This window comes from Crinia signifera, chromosome 6, assembly GCF_055691185.1.
Source record: "Crinia signifera chromosome 6, ASM5569118v1, whole genome shotgun sequence".
NCBI classification, from domain to species: domain Eukaryota; kingdom Metazoa; phylum Chordata; class Amphibia; order Anura; family Myobatrachidae; genus Crinia; species Crinia signifera.
Window position 1 is genome coordinate 210,742,448 of NC_139222.1, and position 21,120 is coordinate 210,763,567.

General features: G+C 42.0%; 1 protein-coding gene across 4 annotated transcripts in view; it reads left to right on the top strand.

Annotated features, from left to right (window-relative positions):
• The window catches only part of SLC39A11 (solute carrier family 39 member 11), a 400,550-nt gene that overhangs the window by 270,292 nt on the left and 109,138 nt on the right, over positions 1-21,120 (top strand). For all 4 annotated transcript variants that reach the window (XM_083148767.1, XM_083148766.1, XM_083148769.1 and 1 more), the window contains exon 6: positions 9,322-9,486. In XM_083148767.1, coding sequence (XP_083004893.1) covers positions 9,322-9,486 — 165 coding nt within the window. The remainder of the gene's footprint in view (positions 1-9,321; positions 9,487-21,120) is intronic.

Genomic DNA, 21,120 nt, shown 5'->3' on the forward strand with positions numbered 1-21,120 from the left:
GAAATCGACACAGCGGTGAGAGTGTCAGCTTCAGCTTAATATCATCTCCTCCCGGCGCAGTGGTGAGCTTGTCAATTTCTACATTACCATCTCCTTCATTAAACATCCCACCATCTCCTTCATTAAACACCCTTACCAAGCATCTACAAAATAACTTTCAATATATCTTGCTAAAGAGGAATGAGAAATGCGGTAATTGTGATAATATATTGGCCAAACTTCTTTTCTGTCTATAATAATTTTTAGGGAATATTTTCATTTTTTATTGTATGTTTTTTATGTGAATTGTTGTTATAGGTATATACCATTATTAATACCATTTATATAATAATAAAACCATTTTTTTATTGATAAAGCGAATCCAATGTGTGGCGCTCTCTGTGAGGTATACGCAAGGGTTCTCTGCCTTTGTATATATTTTTCTGTATTGTTTCTATTCTAACAACTTTCCTGGTTGTTATTTGAGAGCAGAATAACATCCTATTTGAAATATGTATGTAATCAGGGCCGGCCTTAGGCATAGGCAAACTAGGCAATTGCCTAGGGCATTTGGTATGCCTAGGGGCATCAGCAGCTTTTGCTATGCATGCCTATATTCTGTGTGTGAGTGAGGCTGTATCTGCATATGAAATAGTGTATTCATGGAAATCACTGTAACATAGCATTTCGTATGCAGGTACAGCCACAGTTGCGCACAGAATATAGGCATGCCGCATATCATTTTAATCATCGGAAGCTCCTTGTGTGTGCTGGTCATAACAATGCAAATAAGACGAATTTTCAGCAAAAAAGGCACCCAACGTTAGCAGAACCGGCCAGAGCTGCATGGCCTATTGAGGCAAGATGTATGAGGAAACATCTGTATCCAAGCAGAGGCAGAGGTCACAGTGTTAGTGCTGTGCGAGTGCTGTCTGCGGGTGGGTTTGTTGTGCAATAGTGTTCGGCATATGTGTAAGGGGCATTATGCGTGTAATGTATAAATGCATTAATAATGTGCATATGTGTAACAGGCATTAAGTGTATAAGGGTATTAATAATGTGCAACATATGTGTAATGGGCATTATGTGTGTCGTGTATAAGGATATTAATAATGTGCAACATATGTGTAAGGGGCATTATGTGTGTCATTATGTGTATGAAGGGCATTAATAAAGGTTGGCATATGTGTAAGGGGCATTATGGTTATAAGGACATTAATAATGTGTGTCATGTGTAAGGGGCATTACTGTGTTGTATTATCAGGGGTGCCGAGAGAAAGGGGTAGGGGTTACAAATTACCCAGGCCAAAGTCTGATGGAAGGGCCCAGTGGGGGCCCCGGCCCCCCTCCCCTTAAGTGACAGGAGCAGCTGCAGCTCTTCTCTGCCCAGCACTCACTGCTTTGTGCTGGGTTGCAGTGTGGCCATGGAGGTGCTTAAAATACAATATTTTCTCAGGATTTTTTTCTAAGGGTATAATGTGAGGACTAATGTATATAAGATAAAGTGGTACTACTGTGTGATGTAACGTGAATAAGGGACACCATCGCATAATATAATGTGAATAAGGTTGCACTACTGTGTGGCATAATTTGAATTGGGGGTAAATTTGTGTGGCCATGCCCCTTCCCAGCAAGAACACACCCCTGTTTGGGCTGCGCACCGAATGTGTGCACTGTTTCTATTTAAAATATTGCGGGTAGGAGCACCAAAATGATGACTGCTATGATGAGGGTTGATGGTGCTGGGAAAGGGGAGCAGGTCAGAGGTGGAACTAGTGGCAGTGCTAGGGGGCACCAGACAAAATCTTGCCTAGGGCGTCATTTAGGCTAGGGCCGGCTTTGTATGTAATACCCCCCTTATTTGCGCCTGATTGGCTATTCCTGTTGTGAATAGTTAAGAGTGTTTTATTCATCCTTATGTACTATGTTATACCCCTTTCACATCGCACTTTTAAAACGGTATATTGCCGTTTTTTTTCCATTTTAAAACGTTTAAGGCTGCAATGTGAAAGTGCCAGAGTTGATTTACCGGTTAAAGTTAACCGGTATTTCAACACGGTTAAAAAGCAGAGTCCTACACGTTTTAAAGCCGTTTTTTTGGCAGTTTGAACAGCTCTATTTCAATGGCTTGAAACATGTCCCTTGGGGGTTAAACGGGTTGAATGTTTGAATGGTATTAAATTATTTTTAAAACGGTTTTCACCTGCAATGTGAAATGTCTCAAGGCTCAGACCCGTTTTAAAGTCCCATTTAAGAATACCGTGTCATTACCCATTTCTGCAATGTGAAAGCAGTATAAGTGTCATTTGTCATATTATTCAGTGCAGTCTCCTGATGAATCTGTTGCATTTTCCAGGCAAAAATGTCACATGGGAGCTGGTGGCGTATTCAGGCTAATAATCACAGGAATATATCATTTATTCCAAGAGAAAGCCCTGTCTGTCCTGGAGAGGAATAACATTTGCTTAGTCAAGAAATAAATTAAAAAGTTACTCCCAGCCAAATGCAGCAATTAAGAAATTGTCAATTAAATAATTATCGAATTGCCTTTATTAAAGTGAAAATAAAACAGTGTTCATTATTCTATAATGGATTAGTAAATTAAACACTTAGCGATATGTATTTATTGTATTTGCATTCATTAATACATGTATGACTGCTAATTATCGTTTTCCTCACGTTGTGAATATATTATTTAAGTGATGACGCTACTGTAAGATAGCACCACTCAGTGGCCACAATATTGCATGGTGCAAAGATTGCCTTTTTCAACCAAACCAAATATATATATGTGTGTGTGTGTATATATATATATATATATATATATATATATATATATATATACACACACACACACATATATAAAATAAGTGATGAAGTCCTTAGGATGAAATGCGTTGGGCGCTGCCTGATTCACCTCTGATCTCCTAAAACAAGTTATCTAACTTATATACTTTTTATGCTAAACTCTGGTATTTTTTAATTTAAAATAGAAATCTATAGTGTCTACTTTACGTATGTCGTATTGCTTTTATGAATATCCCCCATCCCCTTGTGTTTCATTTTTTAGTGTATAAATGAATTTGTACTTTTTATAGATTACATTGTCCTATTTTTAGTAAATAGAGTTGCCGGAACCCTATCTCTCTTTATATATCTTTACCTAGCCTTCTACCTAGGCTCTTTTTTAGGGGTGAGCTGACACCTTTATTTTTGCTGTTTAAGGACATTTTTTGAAATGTTGATACTTTTTTATAAATTTTTATAAAATGAGTATCATTGTTTACGGCATATAACTAAACAGTACACACAAGTGGCCCCCAGCAATCGTGTGTGTGTGTGCCCTGTACCCGTTGTGTGGTGACCCCTGGCGAAGACTGGCTGAGTCCAGTTGAAACGGCCGTCGGGCCAAGCAGCTGTTCATTGTACTGCACAGCATGGAATAAAAACTTCTTTTTCTTCACCTACGTTTGAGTGCTGGTCTGGATCCTTCACCTAGAGTGTGGGGGGTAAGTGCTTTGTATTTACAACTCTATGGACCTTGCACCAAGTTTATATCATATGGAGTGCCGCCCTGCATAACTTTGTTATATATATATATATATATATATATATATATATATATATATATATATATATATAATGTAAGCCCGCTCAAAGCAAATGCTTCGAAAGCCAGTCTGCTACCTTCTGTGTTTGTGCATGTGTGAGAAAGAGATGTAGTTTCACTCACTACCAGCAGATGGCAGGGTTTCGGAGACTCACGGACACTACGCATATATATAGATGATAGATCGATATAATCTAAAACACAATCTGTCAATGATTTCAGCAGCATTTGTGATGTGACAATGTTAATGTAAGCTTGGAGATAGCAATTAAGATTATATCTGGTTTAATAATATCTTCACTCTTCCCAGTGTATTTTTTCTATTTTATATTATTTGTTATGTAACTTTCTTGCCGAGTGACAATGTATTGAAAGCCAATGTGACCATGGATGGAGTAAAAATAGTACAATAAAGATGGTTTTAGTCTTACATCTTCCCTAGCTCATAGTCTGTAGGCTACAATAGTCTATTGGAAACTGCAAAATGAAGTGTTACCGCATCTTTCCTCTTTTGTCACCTGGATGGCAAGGTAATTGGCAAATGGATCAAAACACAGTCTGCTCATACGCCACTAGTCTTGAGACGTTTTTCAGTTTGAGGGAGAAAAAGCTGTCTGACAAATGTCACAGGCATCAGCTAGGTCTCAGAGCATGTATTATTTATAATGCTGTTTGTGGTGTCTCCTTCTCCTCCATTACAACAAGAGTGCATTCAGCTTACACTATAGGGATAACATTTCTAAACTGAAAAGCCAAAAATCAATCGTCTGTTGAGGAAAAATGTGTGTATTTGCCCTTTAATTGAGCACATTCTAGGCCTGATTGTTAGCTGATCCCAGAATAGTCCCTAATTCAGGGGTGAGCAATAAGCAGTTGATGAACTACATATCCCAGCATTCTTTGCATCAGTTTTAGCGTGGCTAAATAGCAAAATTAAGGCAGGGCATGCTGGGATGTGTAGTTCGTCAACAATTGGATGGCCTTATATTTGCCATTATGCTGTTTTATGAATACTCGTGGCACACACATTTATACATAGGCTTCATTTTCTACACCTTGTTGTCCTCATAATGCATGTGTTCTAGCCTATTCTTATCCACCACTACATAGCCTGTAATTCCATTGACTCTCCCTGTGAATGTTGACCAAGTAGAAACTCTACATTAAAGCCTAGTTATGTCCATTCAGCCTCAAATGGAGATGCGATTGGAAAAGCATATGACTCTGCAATGTTTATACTTCTGTCCACTTCATGACATTCGCAAACACAAAGAATATGCTGTTCAGGTAGGCATAGATGCAAGTTCACATCAGGCTCTCTCAGCATTGAATGTGCCTGAACATGATGAAGGCTGGATGTTTTGTTGAAACTTTTGCCGGAATTTTGTCTCTAGTAAAACCTGGTGCATGACTTAAGACTTTATTAATGGCTGTGTGACTGCGAAGTACTTACTGGTTATTATACTTTTTTCGGTACTTGTTTCCTAGCATGGCACCCAGATTTTCTATGTACGGCACCGTAGGGAAATCCCATCACATCGCATGGGCCATTATAGCGGCATGTGATTTTTTTCATGTAATTTTTTATTTTCATTTTACACCACAATATCCCATGTCCCACAAAATCACATGCGTTCACATGCAATTTTATAGGGTGTGCGATGCCATGACATTAGGTATACAATAATATGATTGTATGCCCCAAATCCCACTATCCACCCCACCCCGAAGTGTGGCAAACGGCGGCGGAACGTGTCCTCCGACTTTTTCATTACCCACTATCCACGTCGGCGTGGAGTTGATTTTATATAGTGTGGCGAGCCACCGAGCCTGAAGCGCGGCGAGCGGACGCGGATTACTTTACATGTATTCCGCTTTCCCTCCCGGGGCTTGCTGCGCTCGCTACGCTTCGGGCTGGGGGGCTCGCTGCGCTCCCCACACTATATGATATCAACTCCACGCCGACGTGGATAGTGGGGTAATGAAAAAGTCGGAGGACGTGTTCCGCAGCCCCTCGCGGAGTTCGCCACGGTCCAGGGTGCCATGGGTAGTGGGGGGGTGGTGCGTTAAACCTATTTTTGGGACATAGTCATATTATTGTATACCTAATGTCATGGCATCGCACACCCTATAAAATCACATGCGATTTTGCAGCAGATGCGATGGCCCGGGGTTGAGAGTGCAGTGATTAAATAACATAGGAAAATCACATCGCATGGCCCTAAAATGGCCCATGCAATGCGATTTCACTACGCAGAATAGCACACTAAGCAAATTAGTGGGCGCCGTGCTAGGAAACAAAGTACCTTCTTTTTGAATTACTGTACGTTGAGAACTACATCCAATTCTGGTAGGAGAAATAAAATACATTGTTCAGTCCAGAAGCAGTATTCTAGTTATGGATTAGGAAGCCTTGTTCTAGCTGTGAAGGGCACTTTCAGAAACCTAATAGCTTTCCACAGCCTACAGTGGTACAACTGCATTATCAGAAACAGTGATTGCATATGGTTTCATCATTTTTGAAGGTATTCTATAAAATAAAAACATAAACATGGTTGCCATGTTGTAGAAGTTTTTTTTTTTTTTAAACCCGAAATGCAGGGCAAATGTATGAACGGTCAGCCACATTGACCATTCCACCTCCTGCAGCTGTTGATTTTGACAGCGGCAGGGTGGTGATGCCCTATACAAACAGCAGGGAGAGCACTGTCCCTGCCTGTGGCGACCACGGGCTCTGGGCTGTGCAATCTTGGTGTGATATGTTGTTTCCAGCCAAAGCAGACATCTGGATAGTTGAGTGTGTATTCTGTGGTCTTTAATAATATCTTCCTGTTGGCCATGCTGTATGGCTAACTAGATGCATACAGCACAGTGCAGTGTTATGAAGGTTGGAACGAGGGATCGTTTCAGCCTTCATTGCATCGTTCTTATGTGTACTGTGGATACGATACATTATGTTAGCTGGCACACAATGTACACATTGCTGTAGTGTGTACTTAGCATAATAGTCACCTTGCCAATCAAAGTGGGCAGTTGTCACACACTGAACATTTGAGAGACTTAAGATTTTGAGAAGAGCAGGATACATTTTTTTATATTTATTTGTAAACTACTTTTTTACCAGTAGACCCTCATGTTTTGATACTATTGCTTTATATGATTGTTTCACCTGTGGTTCCTCCTTAATATTGCTGTTTGTCATAGTAACTCTTGTTTAAAGTATGGTGTATTAATAATGCTGGGGTCTATAATGGGAAATATTTGACTTGGCAACCAACTGTTTGTCTCTCAGTTTACCTCTGCTCATACTCCGAAAACTGAAGTCTATAGGGACTGTCTTTTTCTACTGCTTTATTATGTGTTGATAGTCCCATGGAAGATTAGTTTATGCAAATAAACCTCACACTTCAGTGATCATGATCAAAATGATAAAGCTACTGCATACTTGGTGCTGTCAAAATTAATACATCTATTTTTTTATTATTATTATTATTGCCAGAATAGTTTAAAATTATAGTCAAGTAATTTGATCTTTATATTACTGCTGCATCTTGCTATTCTTGTTTTGTTTGTGTAACTCTTTAGACTAACATGTATATGTCATGTAAAGTCTGATTCTGTGGAGGGTATTCAATCTAGGATCACGGCTGTCTATCTCTGCCAACAGCCGTGATCCTTGTGGCCAGCCCGACAGCTGAACGACAGGCGGGATTCAATGTCCCGCCTGCCGATCGGCGCAAAGGGGGCGTGGATTGTCGATCTGCGACCAGGATTGCGACAATCCACGGCCGTTATCGGCAGAACAGGCCCGACCGCTTCTAAAGTCGTGCCCGTTCTGCCGTGATCCCACTTCATTGCTGTTGCAAAAGACAGCATTTAATAGGGAGCCGCCGCTATTTCCCCTGTCGGAAATAGCGGCGGCACATTAAATACCCCCCTGTGTCTCAGTATGATTATTAGATCTTGCTAGTTACATTTAATCTATTTTTCCACAGTTAATTGTTTATTTTGCCTTCATTGTATACCCCTCAGCAGTTCCACTCGGGCCAGTGGCTGCTAATGGGCAAGGTCATATTGTAAGAAGCAGATGTGGTGTTACTGGTGCTGTGTACATGTGGCCAATGTTATGTGGGCATGGGCTTCACTTACTTATGTACCTTTCTTTTCTCCTCTCTAGTTAAAGCCTGGAGAGGAGATGCAGCTGACCGCTCTTGGGGTGGGAATAGGTGATCGCGTCATTAGGTCCCGATCCACTGTGGGAAAATGCTGAGAATCACAGCTCAGTGGGGAGTGGTGGGGCTAAAATGATGTCTTTTTTATATTTAGCCCCCAGTTTTCACTCCATTTTTAGGGGCCTGAATGGGCTGTTAAGTTATTTGACAAACTCGGAAATGTTTTTGTAGTTTTCCTGCAGGAACAGACACCATCTTGAAAAAGGTTCCACTGCAACCTCTGCACGGCATGACCTTTAAACATGCTCCTGTGTGAACTCCCCTTTATGCATGCTCAGTAGGCTAGACAGTTCTGTTCTGTATCACCACTATTACAGTAACAGTGTAATGGAATTAAGCTGTTCCCCTAGGTGAGTAGGGCCGATGGGGGAGGATGTGTTGGCCCAGAAGGGTTTGTAAATGGGCTTGGAAGGATGGCAGCTGGCACAGGAAAATTATGTCATTCTTCTGAGAGTCTATTTTCATTGTGGTCCTGCCTCTTAGCTCCTCAGCTCTTTGTATTGAAAGGAACCTTTTTTTGTGGGATGAAGTGTGTAGAATTTAGACCGTAGTCAGGGCAGCCGAGAGTTATGCCAGGCCCCGGTAAACTTTTAGGGGCGTGACCGAATTGCGGGAGACGTGGCCACGTCCCAAGATTAGGCAACACACCCAAAATGTTTAGGGGGGTGAAAACACACTTTAAAGTCAAGGGGGAGTGTTACTGTCCCCCCCCCCCCCAGCAGCAGCAGCAGCAGCACACATACCTACAGTACCTCACGTTGTCAATGAGACGCTTATGCTGAGCCTGCTGTCAGCACAGCACAATGCTGTACATGTGTGGTGCTGCTGCCCTTGAGAGATGGAGGGGGGGTCTGACAAGCAAGCCTGGGCCCGAGTAATTAGTACCCGCAACCCCCACCCCTCCCTCTCGGCGGCCCTGACCGTAGTCTGTGGTAAACTATTGTCGTCATCATCCTTTATTTTTATGGCTTCACAAGGGGTCCACATTGCATTTCAAAGTAGATACAATGCAAACACTCCTGGACATAAAGTGAATAAAAACTCTTATAAACAAAGCGACACATAGAAAGTTATAAAACAATATAAACCTTCAGGTCAGTAATTACAGTTACCATATCTACAAATTCAATGTGGCCTGACCTGCACCCTGCCCCTGACCTATTCAGAGCCACAGTTTGCAAGAATGAAATAATGGCATGAGTAAGGAAACTAACAATATATGAGTGGAGAGTGCCCTAATCAAGATCTTACAGTCTATAGGCCTCTTTACATTTTGGCCCAGCTCACAGTATGGCTGGCTCCTCGATGTGATGTTATACCGTAGGCACAATTTACCTGAAATGACAAATAATATTGTATAAATTAATCCAGAATGCAATATTTTTTTTTTATTTTTTTAACTATTATAAAGTCACATTGGAGTTTCTCATCTGAAAATGTCTCACAGCGGTGTCACTGGTCACAAAACTTATCTTTGTCTAAACTTATGTCTACCTGTAGATAAAATTGAAAATGGTGATGTGTACCAGAGAAAGAGGGGCGTTCATTCTCCTTCATCCGAGGATTCCTCTTTGGTGGGCACTCAGGAATTCCAGCACAAAGGTGGAAGCAGCTGGAGGCGAATTATGCTTCTGATCTTGGCAATTACCATCCACAACATTCCAGGTAAGATCATAAACTTTGATAAAATCTACCTATAAAAATAAATATTACTACGAAGACAAATCACAAGTACTGTGCTCCCTTGAACTGTCTGTTGATTTGTTATCTAATATTCAGTTTTAAAGTGTTGCGCAGTTTAAATGAAGTGTAGTAAAAAGAAACCTACATTTTGGCCCAGATTATATATGTTAACATTATAGGGTGTATTCAATGCTTTCTGCGAGCTGTGACCGCGAGTGGGGCTTCCTGCTCGCTGTCACAGCTCGCAGGGTCAGTATTCAACTGACCCCCTGCCACACGCCGTTTTTCCCTTGCTAGGATTTTGGAGCGAGGGGGAAATGGCGTGTGCGTCTGCTTAAACAGCGAGACCCGCAGCTAAATGCAGCGGGCTCCCTGCATTAGCCACGAGCCTCACTGTTTGGGGGAATCCTTGCTGTCCTCCTACAGTGAGAATTCCCCCAGAACATTGAAAATTATGAGTGGCGGCATGGGGGTTAAACGGCGAGGATCGCTTCTGTGATCTCACCGTTTAACCCCCTTCGCCGGCCGCATTGAATACACCCCTATATTTCATAAAGTAGCATATATTGGCGTGTGTCAGTGTCACACCTCCAAGATAAAAATCTTAAGACAACAACAGGGGAAATACACTATGAACAACATAACCACATGTGAAGGGCAGAACAGATTACATAATAGCTACATAATGAGAGCATATAATGTTGCAAAACGATAAGCAGAAAAGGACTATGTATATAAACTGGCATCTATTGTATTACTCCAGTGTAGTGGTACCAATTTTAATCAATAAAACAAGTTTAATGTTCATTCAAACAATTAGCTGACCGTGTCAAGATCATAAATCCAACGGGATAGTGGTAATATACTGTGGCTATGCAATTTTTCATAATTGTTTGTAAATGTCGGGGAAGGCGGAGCTAGTTGTTAAAAAAATACACACATTAAATTGCTCTAAAATCTTTATTCACAACCAAACAGAAAAATGTACACACAAAACCATATTATTTTTTCTACTTATATTGGGTGTAAGTCAATAATTACTATTAACCAAAAAAAATCATGCTTTTCGGAACAAAAATAATTGTAATAATCTGCCCCTTACTGGGGTAAATTGTTACAGGGTTGGGGCAAGTTGTAACTAATAAAATAATTAATACAAAATATTACTATAAAAGAGTGTTCCTTATAAAACTTTGTATGTTTATTACAAAATTACATTTGGCATATATCTGGTATATAGAGGGTTATTCAGACCTGATCACACGGCTGCGGATTAGCAGCACGAGTAAATACTGAATGACTGCATGCGGACAGATTGTAGCGTGCATGCTCAAGGCCATCCTGCCATAAAATTAAGCCGAGCCCAAGCATTTTAGGGGTAGGGTGTGTGCAGTCCGCTCCGACCAATTTCTCTCTTCGCTTCATGCAGTATACTCTTGTGGTGTCTTAAAATTCATTTAATGACCTCATTTGTTGCTGTCTGGTAGTTTCAGGTATTGTACCTCTGTCTGTTTAAATTGTATAATTTCTAACTAAGGTGAACCGACAGTATACAGAAAAGAAAAAAACTAAACTGGTAAAAAAAAGGGAAAAATTATAGCAACATTCCTCCCAAATGTCACAATTTTTCGGTGGACAGTGTAAATTTTTTGGAACTGTCCTGCTTTCCGACCTGTTTGTAGCAGTTTTACATGGTGGGGGCAGTTGTCATTTGCCCACAGCATCTATTCACAGTAGGCCGAGTGACTGGCTCACACATTGCTGGGCATGCCCCCATTTTTGTTACAAATTTTCCAAGGCCACACCCCCCTTTGGAAGCACATCCAAGCCACAATGAGTCCCGATTCCATAATTCTCAAAGTTGGGAGGTATATGTAGCACTGTGGAGCACGTTGTTACAAGTAACCACTTGCCTCCAATATTGCGTAAAAATTTGCCCCATGTGGCGTCAGATAACTAAGATAGTTCAATATTCATGCTTCAATTCACAATTATAACAATAAAACATACACTAATAATCTGTGAGAATAACAATGTGAATGATTAACCCTTACCTTTAACAGTCCAGCCAAGATATGACTCCAAATATATGTGAAAAATATAACTTTGGAACAAGAAAAACAAGTTTCTAGGTACCTACTGTATAAATACATCTGCATTAGTGCTGTTTTGCTGAGCAATGACGGTTACATATTCAAACGTGTTACCACTGCACTGGGTGTGGATATAGATTCATTGTAACAGCTTGCTTCTGTAACAACTAGTCCCGTCTACCCCTACTGTAATACGGCCTACACACATGCCGATATTAAGGCATTTTCTAAGCGATTTTGCTTAGTTTTGCAAAGTCGCTTAGCAAATGCCCTCACATCGGTGTATGTGTGGGGGCTGTATCGGCATCCGTGCGCGTCTTTATCGGTGGCCGAGATTGATGGACAGTGTCCATCAATCTCGGCATCGGCAGTGTTCTCCCACCAGAGAACACTGGTGCTGTCCGCTCGCTTAGCACACAGAACTGACAGCTCGCTCTGTGTGTGGGCTGTCAGCTCTGTGTGCTAGGCGATAGCGGCGCAGCACAGCCCGACCTAGCGTAGCTAGATCGCCCTACACACATCGGCATGTGTGTAGGGCCCATAACTATACATTTATAAATGTTTAGTAAGTTACTTTTATCATGCTAAGTAAATAGGTAAAATAGGTATACTCAAATTAAAGGTTAAATACAAGAATATATTTTAAGGTCAGGTTGAGTTCATCTATATAGAACCATTTGTTATTCCAGCATTGTCTGTGTCCTGTGTTTGGTGTTTAGATTTCAATGTTGCTGTCTCAGAATATTATTATTATGTCCAGGTAAGTACAGTTTTATATGATGGCAATAAATGAGGCTTCACTGCTGGGGGACATTGCTGTGATCAAGTCCAGTCCTCATGATTTTTAATGCTAACAAGTTTTCCTGAATATTACTTGAATGCATCATCATCAACATGACATTTAGGACCCTGGTGTATGTCAAATTCTAGCCCATAGGGAAACTACAGTAATAACAAAGCTTCTAATATTGCCATATTTCTAAGATGCACCAAGGAAAATATATTTAATTTCTACAAAATACTGGCTTTAAATGTGTTTTGAATCGCTATAAATTTTGTCATTAGCGAAACCTTGTCTAATGACCCTTAATGCAGTGGGGTGGAAGGTAGAAACCACTGTGTTTTAAATGGAACTAATGTTACAAGTTCCCAGATCCAGAGGTCCAATCTGCTTTAGAGCAGGGCCGAAACTAGGGTTTCCGGCGCCCGGGCCATTGCAGTCATTTGGTCACCCCCCCTAACTGGGGACCAAATGACTGCCTTGCCCCTGGCACCGGAGGCTGAGCGACCCCCTGCGCCCACATACCTATGTTCAGTGGGGTCCGGGGACGGGCAGCGGCGGCTTTCACTTGTAGCAAGCTATGCTATGTGCCTGGTGGTGGAAAGTGCTGCTGACTTTGAAAAGACTTGCCAGACGCTGATTGGCGGAGAGAATTCAGCCAATCAGCGTCCGGCAAGTCTTTTCGAAATCTGCCTCCCGCCCGGCAAATAGCGTAGCTTGCTTCCAGCTGCCGCTATGCCCATCCCCGGACCCCCGCTGCCCGGCCCTGACAGCGCCCCCCCCCCCCCATGCAGCACCCGGGGCGTGTGAGCCCCCCCCCCCCCCAGTTATGGCCCTGTTTAGAGTTTTCTGACCCATCTTTTCCTCTGCAGCAGATTTCTTTTTTTAATTCAATAAACTTGTTTGAATTTTAGGTTTCTGTATGTTACTTGTTATTTTTGTTTTATACTTTTAGCAATGTCAGTTTTTGTAATATTTAATCAAGTTGCTCAGTATAATAAAGTTCTGTCCTTTGTGTTCTTGGGATTCCTAGACAAGTTTATTTCTTTCATTAATGTTACATGATCAAATAACAAAACACAAGGAATTGTTTGATTTACAATAAGTTGATTAAATTAAGCTGTTGATAGTATTTTGAGCTAAGGGAGCAACTAAAGAATATCATGAAGAACACTGTGGTGCACCAGCTACGAATACTGAATGCCTCTCCATAGCTGAGCGTGGGTGATGTGTTTACGAGACAAAGGATTAATCATAACAAAACAACCAGGCTGGTATATACAGGTTGCTTAAATTCCCGCTATTAAAACTGCCACCACTATAATTTGCAAAGGAGACTCTTAGTGATGCTTTTCATTTTGCTGAAACCTGGGGTGAGAGTGCACACAGAAATTTCTTGCACCCTAGTAATGTCTTTACATTACAAACACTGGGGGTGATTTATGTTTGTGTAACATGCCAGCATTGTTCTTCTCCGCACATATTTGTCTATTACAGTTGGCTCTAATGCTGGTGGCCAGGATGTGCCATTCTGAATCAGCTTATCATGGCCATCGCATACCTCCCAGCCATTCTAATTTCGTCATGAGTCTGTTTTTGAGGGCTAAATCCTGCTGTCAGCATCAGGACTGCATTGTTCCGATCTGCATAGGAGTGTGAGGTATAAGCCATTCCTGCTGCCTGTGGTGGTGCTATCAGCACTGAACAGTTAATTGTGAAGAAATAGCAGAGAAGAGATACCTTTTGAATACCTTTCTCAAAGATATTGCATTGAACATGTACAGTGGCGGCTTGTACCTTTTGGATATGATATGTACACCACTGCATTTGTTTTTTTTTATTTACCTTTATTAGGACACAAATGCTATCTCTCTCTCTCTCTCTCTCTCTCTCTCTCTCTCTCTCTCTATATATATATATATATATATATATATATATATATTTATTTATCTGTCATGGCCAGATTAAGGGAGAGAGGGCCCCCACCTACTGCCAACAGTGTCCGTCCACCGGCTCAGCTGTTCAGTAACAGAGGCTGACATGTGAGCTCCTCCTGTGTTGTCAGTCTCGCGGGTATAGTAAATTCTTGTGAGATCATGACTGAGCTGGGAGCGTTTGCTGGTCCAGTGCGCATCCTGTCCAGGTAATAGTGCGCATGTGTGGTCGTGGAGGAGGGTGTTGCAGGGGTTGTGCTTGCCAGAAATATTAGCAGAGGGTGCCCCCTATAGCTTTGTTGCCCCTGGGCCCTCACCAGCCTTATGCTGGCCACACATCAGACCAACTTTCTGTTAACCATCCAACTGGTTGGTTGGATGGAATACACATCTGGTACTGGTTAGGAGCAAATGTAATTAAGTAATTTTTTTCTCAAATATGAAAATGGAAAACAACTGTCACTCAGACAATGTACTGTAGTTGGACCTATTTGATTTAAACAATTTCGCTGAATGTGTTTGTCCATTCTCCTTTGTAAGCAAATTGCATATTGGCATTTGCCCCCATACAGTACCATATTTTCAGTCCAACCTACTAACTAGTTGGATTGTTGGAGGAAAGTTGGTCTGATGTGTGGCCAGCAGTAGTCATGGCCCTATTTATCAGACCTCCTTATAAAAATAAACCAACATAGAATGTTTTGTCTTAATATATTTTATTTCTTTTTTTCTCACTTAGGGCCAGATGCACAAAGCTTCTACATGATAACATGGAGAGTGATAAACAACCAGCCAATCAGCTCCTACCTGCTATGTCACAGACTGTGTTTGAAAAATGTCAGGCAGCAGCTGATTAGTTGGTTGTTTACCACTCTCCGTTTTATCACTTTTGAAGCTTAGTGCATCTGGTCCATGATGTTTCTTCTTTTGAGACATTGACGCAGATAGTGTGGAAGGGGAGTACACATGCACACAGCACTGTCATTGCTCCTCTGCTTGCAACAGCAGGTCTTTGATAATTTTTATCTCCAATCTCATGTGTGGTAGGGCATTGACATGAGGATGGGGGGGGGAGGTTAGTGTTCCGGTTGCCCTCCTCCACCAGTGTTCTGGTGCCTTCAATTATGATATTATGATAGCACTGGCATTGGTATATAATATGATCAGTATAGCTGCTGCCACATTATGCAGTGTAAGGCAAAGAGCAGAGCTGCTGCACATGCCTGGTGTGCCAGCTTCTTCTACCACATTTACTTTGTGCGTGGATCTGAGCACTCAAACATCACAATGCACCAGAGAGTAGCTGCTAGGAGGAAGAGACAGGAGCCTTACCATGAAGTGTGAGATTATGAGCTTAGTGGTGAGCACTGGTTATATTATGTTTGTGTATTTATATTATATGTTTAAATGTTTGAAACCGCCTATACTATAGACCAACTGTACTGTTAATAATCAATGCTGTATTCCATACAGTATCCAGTGTATAAAAATACAAATTTTCAGGGCTGTTACCCCCCCCCCCAGACTCCCGTACTTACTCCAATGTGCTGTAGAGTGGGAGATTTTTTTATTACATTTGGAAACCCCCCTCTCTAAAAATCCTGTGTTTGACACTGTAGAGCAGTGTTTTTCAACCACTGTGCCGTGGCACACTAGTGTGCCTTCAGCTGCTCTCAAGTGTGCCCCCAGATCTAGAGATGCCCAGACCAGATTACAGCCACCACCAGTTCAACTGTCATTTACTAGTCTCTACTTTTCATGTAAAGGGCCAATGTATTTTAGTTTTGTTACCTGTGGGGACCAGTGTGATTGTTTTTTATATAGAGGCCAATAGGTTTGGATTTTTCTTGTGGGGGCCAATGTGTTTTGCCCTGTGGGGATCTCATGGTGTGCCTTGGCAATTTAAAAATCTTATTTAGTGTGCCGCAAGGTAAAAAGGTTGAAAACCACTGCTGTAGAGTATCCAGCTGATAGATCTACAGTGTCTAGGTAGACTGTCAGTTTGACAACAAAAGTTGACATGCAATAGGTCTACAGCTGGCATGTCCAACCTGCGGCCCTTCAGCTGTTGTGAAACTACTCATCCCAGCATGCCTTGCCACAGTATTGCTATTAGGTAATGCTAAAACTATTGCAAGGCATGCTGGGATGAGTAGTTTAACAACAGCTGGAGGGCCGCAGGTTGGACATGCCTGGTCTACAGGGTCAAAAGGTCGACATGATTTTATCACTATTTTTTCATACTTTACCGTACACGTGGACTACAATTGGGAACTGTAAAGTGTGCAGAGTGAAGCACCAACCTAGCAAGGAACCAGCTCAGATGCAAAGCGGTGATATGTGTTATGCTAATTCAGGGTCCATGTTGACATTGACGCCCCAAAAATGGGAAACAGTCATGTTGACTGTTTGAATGTTGACCTTTTAACCCTTTTGACCTTTTGCTGTTGACCTACTGCCTGTCTATCTTGCCACTGTAGATCTATCAATCCACAGCCGGGTGAAAGAGTGTGGTACTATACTGAATCTTTGCCCAATGAGCCAAATACACACACTGTGTTATTGGTGTTTCATACTTGCATCAGCTCCACAAGTATACTGCAAGTGGCCACATAAGTTTTGAGGCACAACTGCAGAACAGAACACCAGGAGCACCAGGTAATACCCCTCCATCTCCTCCAGTGTCAGCGGGTGCTGACCGTGTGGGTCACATACCGAGTAGCACACAAACATCCTGACAGCTACCTATGTACAGTGCCCACTCACCTTCCAATCCTGAGAGTCAGTGGGGACCTCTCAGCCCCTGCATGGTGAATGGTTTGCCAGTGGGCATCTCACAGCCCCAGTCCATCTGGATGAGGCTGATACTGCAGGGAAGGGGAGCTTGCATCAGCCAGACTGGAACACTTTGGGGAGTGCAAGTAGAGGCTGAAGGTCCGCAGACACTTGACTGCAGGTAAGTATCCGCTGGCAGCAATGCAGGGAGTCAGCAGCATTTATGCACAATTATGACTAATTAAGCTAAATGGAAACTTCCAATTGCTTAATTAGTCATATGAGGAGGGGGTGGAGGTGTCCAGTGGGTTGAGAATCAAGTCCTAACAATTTATCAGTAAAATATTTAGGACAAATCGGACTTGCTCTGAAACTGTAAGGAAACAACTGTGAGGTTTATCAGAATCCTGCCTGCAGTTGTATTTCAGGCATTTCTGTATCCTGATAGGTCTTGCTGTGAAACCTCAGCAACCAGCCTTGTTGCACTAGCATGCTGTGTCTGTCTTGTAACAAAAGCAACGTCAGGCTGTCTTTCAGAGCATCCTGCTTCTCATTGTCTGCACTACACTAATAGACTCCGTGTCAGAGTGGTCAGTACACAGGGCATGCAGCCCATTCTCTGACAGAGCTGGGACAGCCCATCCAGCACCAGTTTGCCTGTTCAGTGGGCATGCTGTACTCACTTGGCTTGTATGAGCTTGGCACTCAGCAGTGTACTGTATGCCAGTATGCCAGTCATCCATCCTTCAATCCTCTACCCCTGCTCGTTCATCAGTATCTGAGAGGTTATTGTTGCTTTTATTCATTTACCTTTTAAACAACACACAAAGTGATTACCATATAGATTACACTGACTTTATGCTTTCAAGAGACTAGCTGAATACAGTTTTACTCTTACAAAAAGGGTCTTACTCTTTCATTTGACTTGTGAAAGCAATTATTTGTTATTATATCCTGATTTCACGAAGGAGTTTTTTCAGTGCACTCTAAGTACAGATGTTTTAGTCAAGTAGTGACTGTATTTCCTGCAGCAGAAATGGTGCAACCTTATTCCCAGAATCCATACTGCCCGTCTCTTATAGTATTGTATGTACATTCGGTTGTAGGTTATCATTATATTGGCATTTTTGGCTGGTCACTCCATGTGTATATACACATGGTAGCACACATGCGTGAGCCCTGAAACTGTGAATATATTCTGGATAATCCGACCGTATTTTAATGGCCAGTGGGGAATCCCCTGGCGCAGCGTTTTGTGGGCTCAACACCGCATTGGGGGAAGCGATCCGGAAAAGACAGGCATGTCCAAACAGTTTGTGGGATGGGCTGCGCCAGCTGCTTGATGATACATGCAGCTAGGGTACTTGTGATTTGGACACCCTGTCATAAGTACCCCGGGCCCCCCTAAGCCTTAATCCAGCTCTGCCTGATCAGAGTTGTGTTTAATGTTCTATAAATCTATAATTTAGGTACCACCCACATAACCCTCAGAGGCACTCGTGTATCACATAGCTTCCCTTCTGGAATTGCAAATTGGTGGGACTGCTATGCTATTACTGGTGTTTGTTCTTGGGTTTCCCTCCTATGTCCCTATAGATTGTAAGCTTGCAGCAGGGACCTCTAACCCCCAAGTCTGTCTGTTATTAACCAGTTTGTTTTATCACTGTCTACAATTGTACAGCGCAACGGAATCTGTTTCGCTATATAAGAAACTGTAAATAAATAAAATTAATAAATAATAAATTTGACTTACCCTGTCAGCATAGGAAAGTATGTGACCTCGGCCGTCATACAGGAATAGTGATGGCAATGTATACAGTGTAATGCACTTGTGCAGTCACTCTACAATGACAGACCCAGGCCCGGCATGTCAGTCTAATGGATGGTGTTAGGATGAGACCGATACATAACTAGCATTCCTTATACTATCTGATATAACAAGAAGTGCAAAGGAGTTTAACTGTCACATCCTGCATTGCAAATGTGTTTTCAAAGTGGTAATATCAACTAAATTTGCTAGGTGAGAATTAATAAGTTTTGTTCAGGTTTAACAAACTTTTCTTGCCAGCACATAGGCTCTGATATGATCCCGTACTGACAGAGATTCCAGACTCAGATCAAGCTTGCTTAATGCGCATTTACAGCCACAATATCACAGTATAAAGCTTGGGTACACACTAGACGACGTGTGTGTACTCAGCAACTCTTGTGAGATGAGACCCAGCGGGGGTGCTGGCATCTGCAAGTGCATACACACGGTTACCAATGCTGACACAACTACTGTAGCATACCACCATTTGTAAGGGGCGATTTAAAAAGAATTGTGTCCCCTCAGGGGATTCTTTAAAATTGAGGATATTCCCAAGGTGTTTTCATGCAATTTCATGCAAATGTCTTAGATATGTAAAAGATGATACATTGCTGAGTAGGTATGACATGCACATTTGCATATAAAAGTATGACCAGGCGTTTGTGTAGGGAGGCCCCCTGTAACCAGCCTCTGGCCCATATCCTTTGTTCAGCACCATCTTCTTGGAAGATGTGACTGGGAAGATGGCACAGCAGAGGAGGAACCCACTTCCCCGCACAAGGTATGTATACTGTTCACTGCACACCCTGCTCCCATTATAACTATGCCTGTGGTCTTGATCTGTATGGGGATGTCCACACAGAAGAAAAAACAAAAGTTGGTGGGTTTTCCTATAAGCTCTGTTATGGGTAAATGTTACCTATCAATAATCACCCTTAATGAAGATATTGGTGCTGAACACTGACAGTATAAAAACATCAAATGGAAACCATCAATAGTTTACAACCATCAATGGATATCCCTGCTGAGGGAAACAGGAGGGTAGGGAAGCTGGCCATACATCAGAAAGATTTCAAGACCAAACATGCAATTTAGAGGGGTCATATGATGCATTGTGTATGTTTTGAGTGCTCATTGTGAAGTATTTTGGTATGATATGCAGGCCTGCAGGTCATGAGGTCGATTCTCAGATCTTAAATGCTGCATGTAAGATCTGAAGATGCTGCAAACAACCAGTATGCTGGGAGTTGCAGATCTTATATGCAGACCACTCTGATCTGGTGCTGGTCATCCTAGCCAGCTTTTGTGGTGCATCTGGGGTGGGGCTAAACTCTGTACCTGCTGCTCTAAAGGAAAAGGTAAATCATTGCTAGCCTCTCAACCACCAATGACGGATAATAATTAGATCTCTGCCATCGATAGCAAGCCATCGATCGTTAGGCATCTATGGGATGTCACTAACTGCTGTGATCACCAATATGTTGTCATTTCAGTTTAATGGGGTCGCCAATATATGGGCATGTGCTGATGTCAGTAGAATAGGGTTCCACGCAGGGTTTACATTATTCAGCAGCGCACTCTGTGCACCATTAGGCATACATAGGCATTTAGTTGAACGCATACGTATTTCTGAACTGTTATGATTCTCTGAAATAATATAGTCTGGCCTTAGGGTATTGTTCTATGTCACGGTCATTACACATTTGCAAATGCTGCAGAACTATGTGTTGGAGATTGCAAGTATAGATCCTTCCTACTGGTGCAAAAATACTGTATCTTTAATTAATGCTACTGCCTTACATTTCTATTTGTGGAATTTTTCATTTTCTCGCCTTGTTTCAATGCTTGTTTACCACATATATTGGCTATAGGCCTGATTCAGAAATGGGTGCAAAGTAAATTTTTGCACAGTTAAACGTTTTCTTTGTACTGCGTGACTTTCTCCGATGTGCTTAATCAGCGACTATGTTCTCGTGTAAAACCAATTCCTGTGCGGTTAATGACACAGCCCAGCGTCTCAAGTACACTGCGAATTACTTTTCGCTACATCTACCGTGCATATAAGACGCAACATTTAAAAAGAAAAAAGTACGTGTGCTACTCCTCTGAGCATCTCTGTTGCGCCAAGCGTTTTGTGCTTTGTAGGCGCTAGATGTAAGGACGCATCTGTAAGTTTCGGAGACGCTATCAGAGCTAGCACATTAGTGATGTAATCTGTAGCAT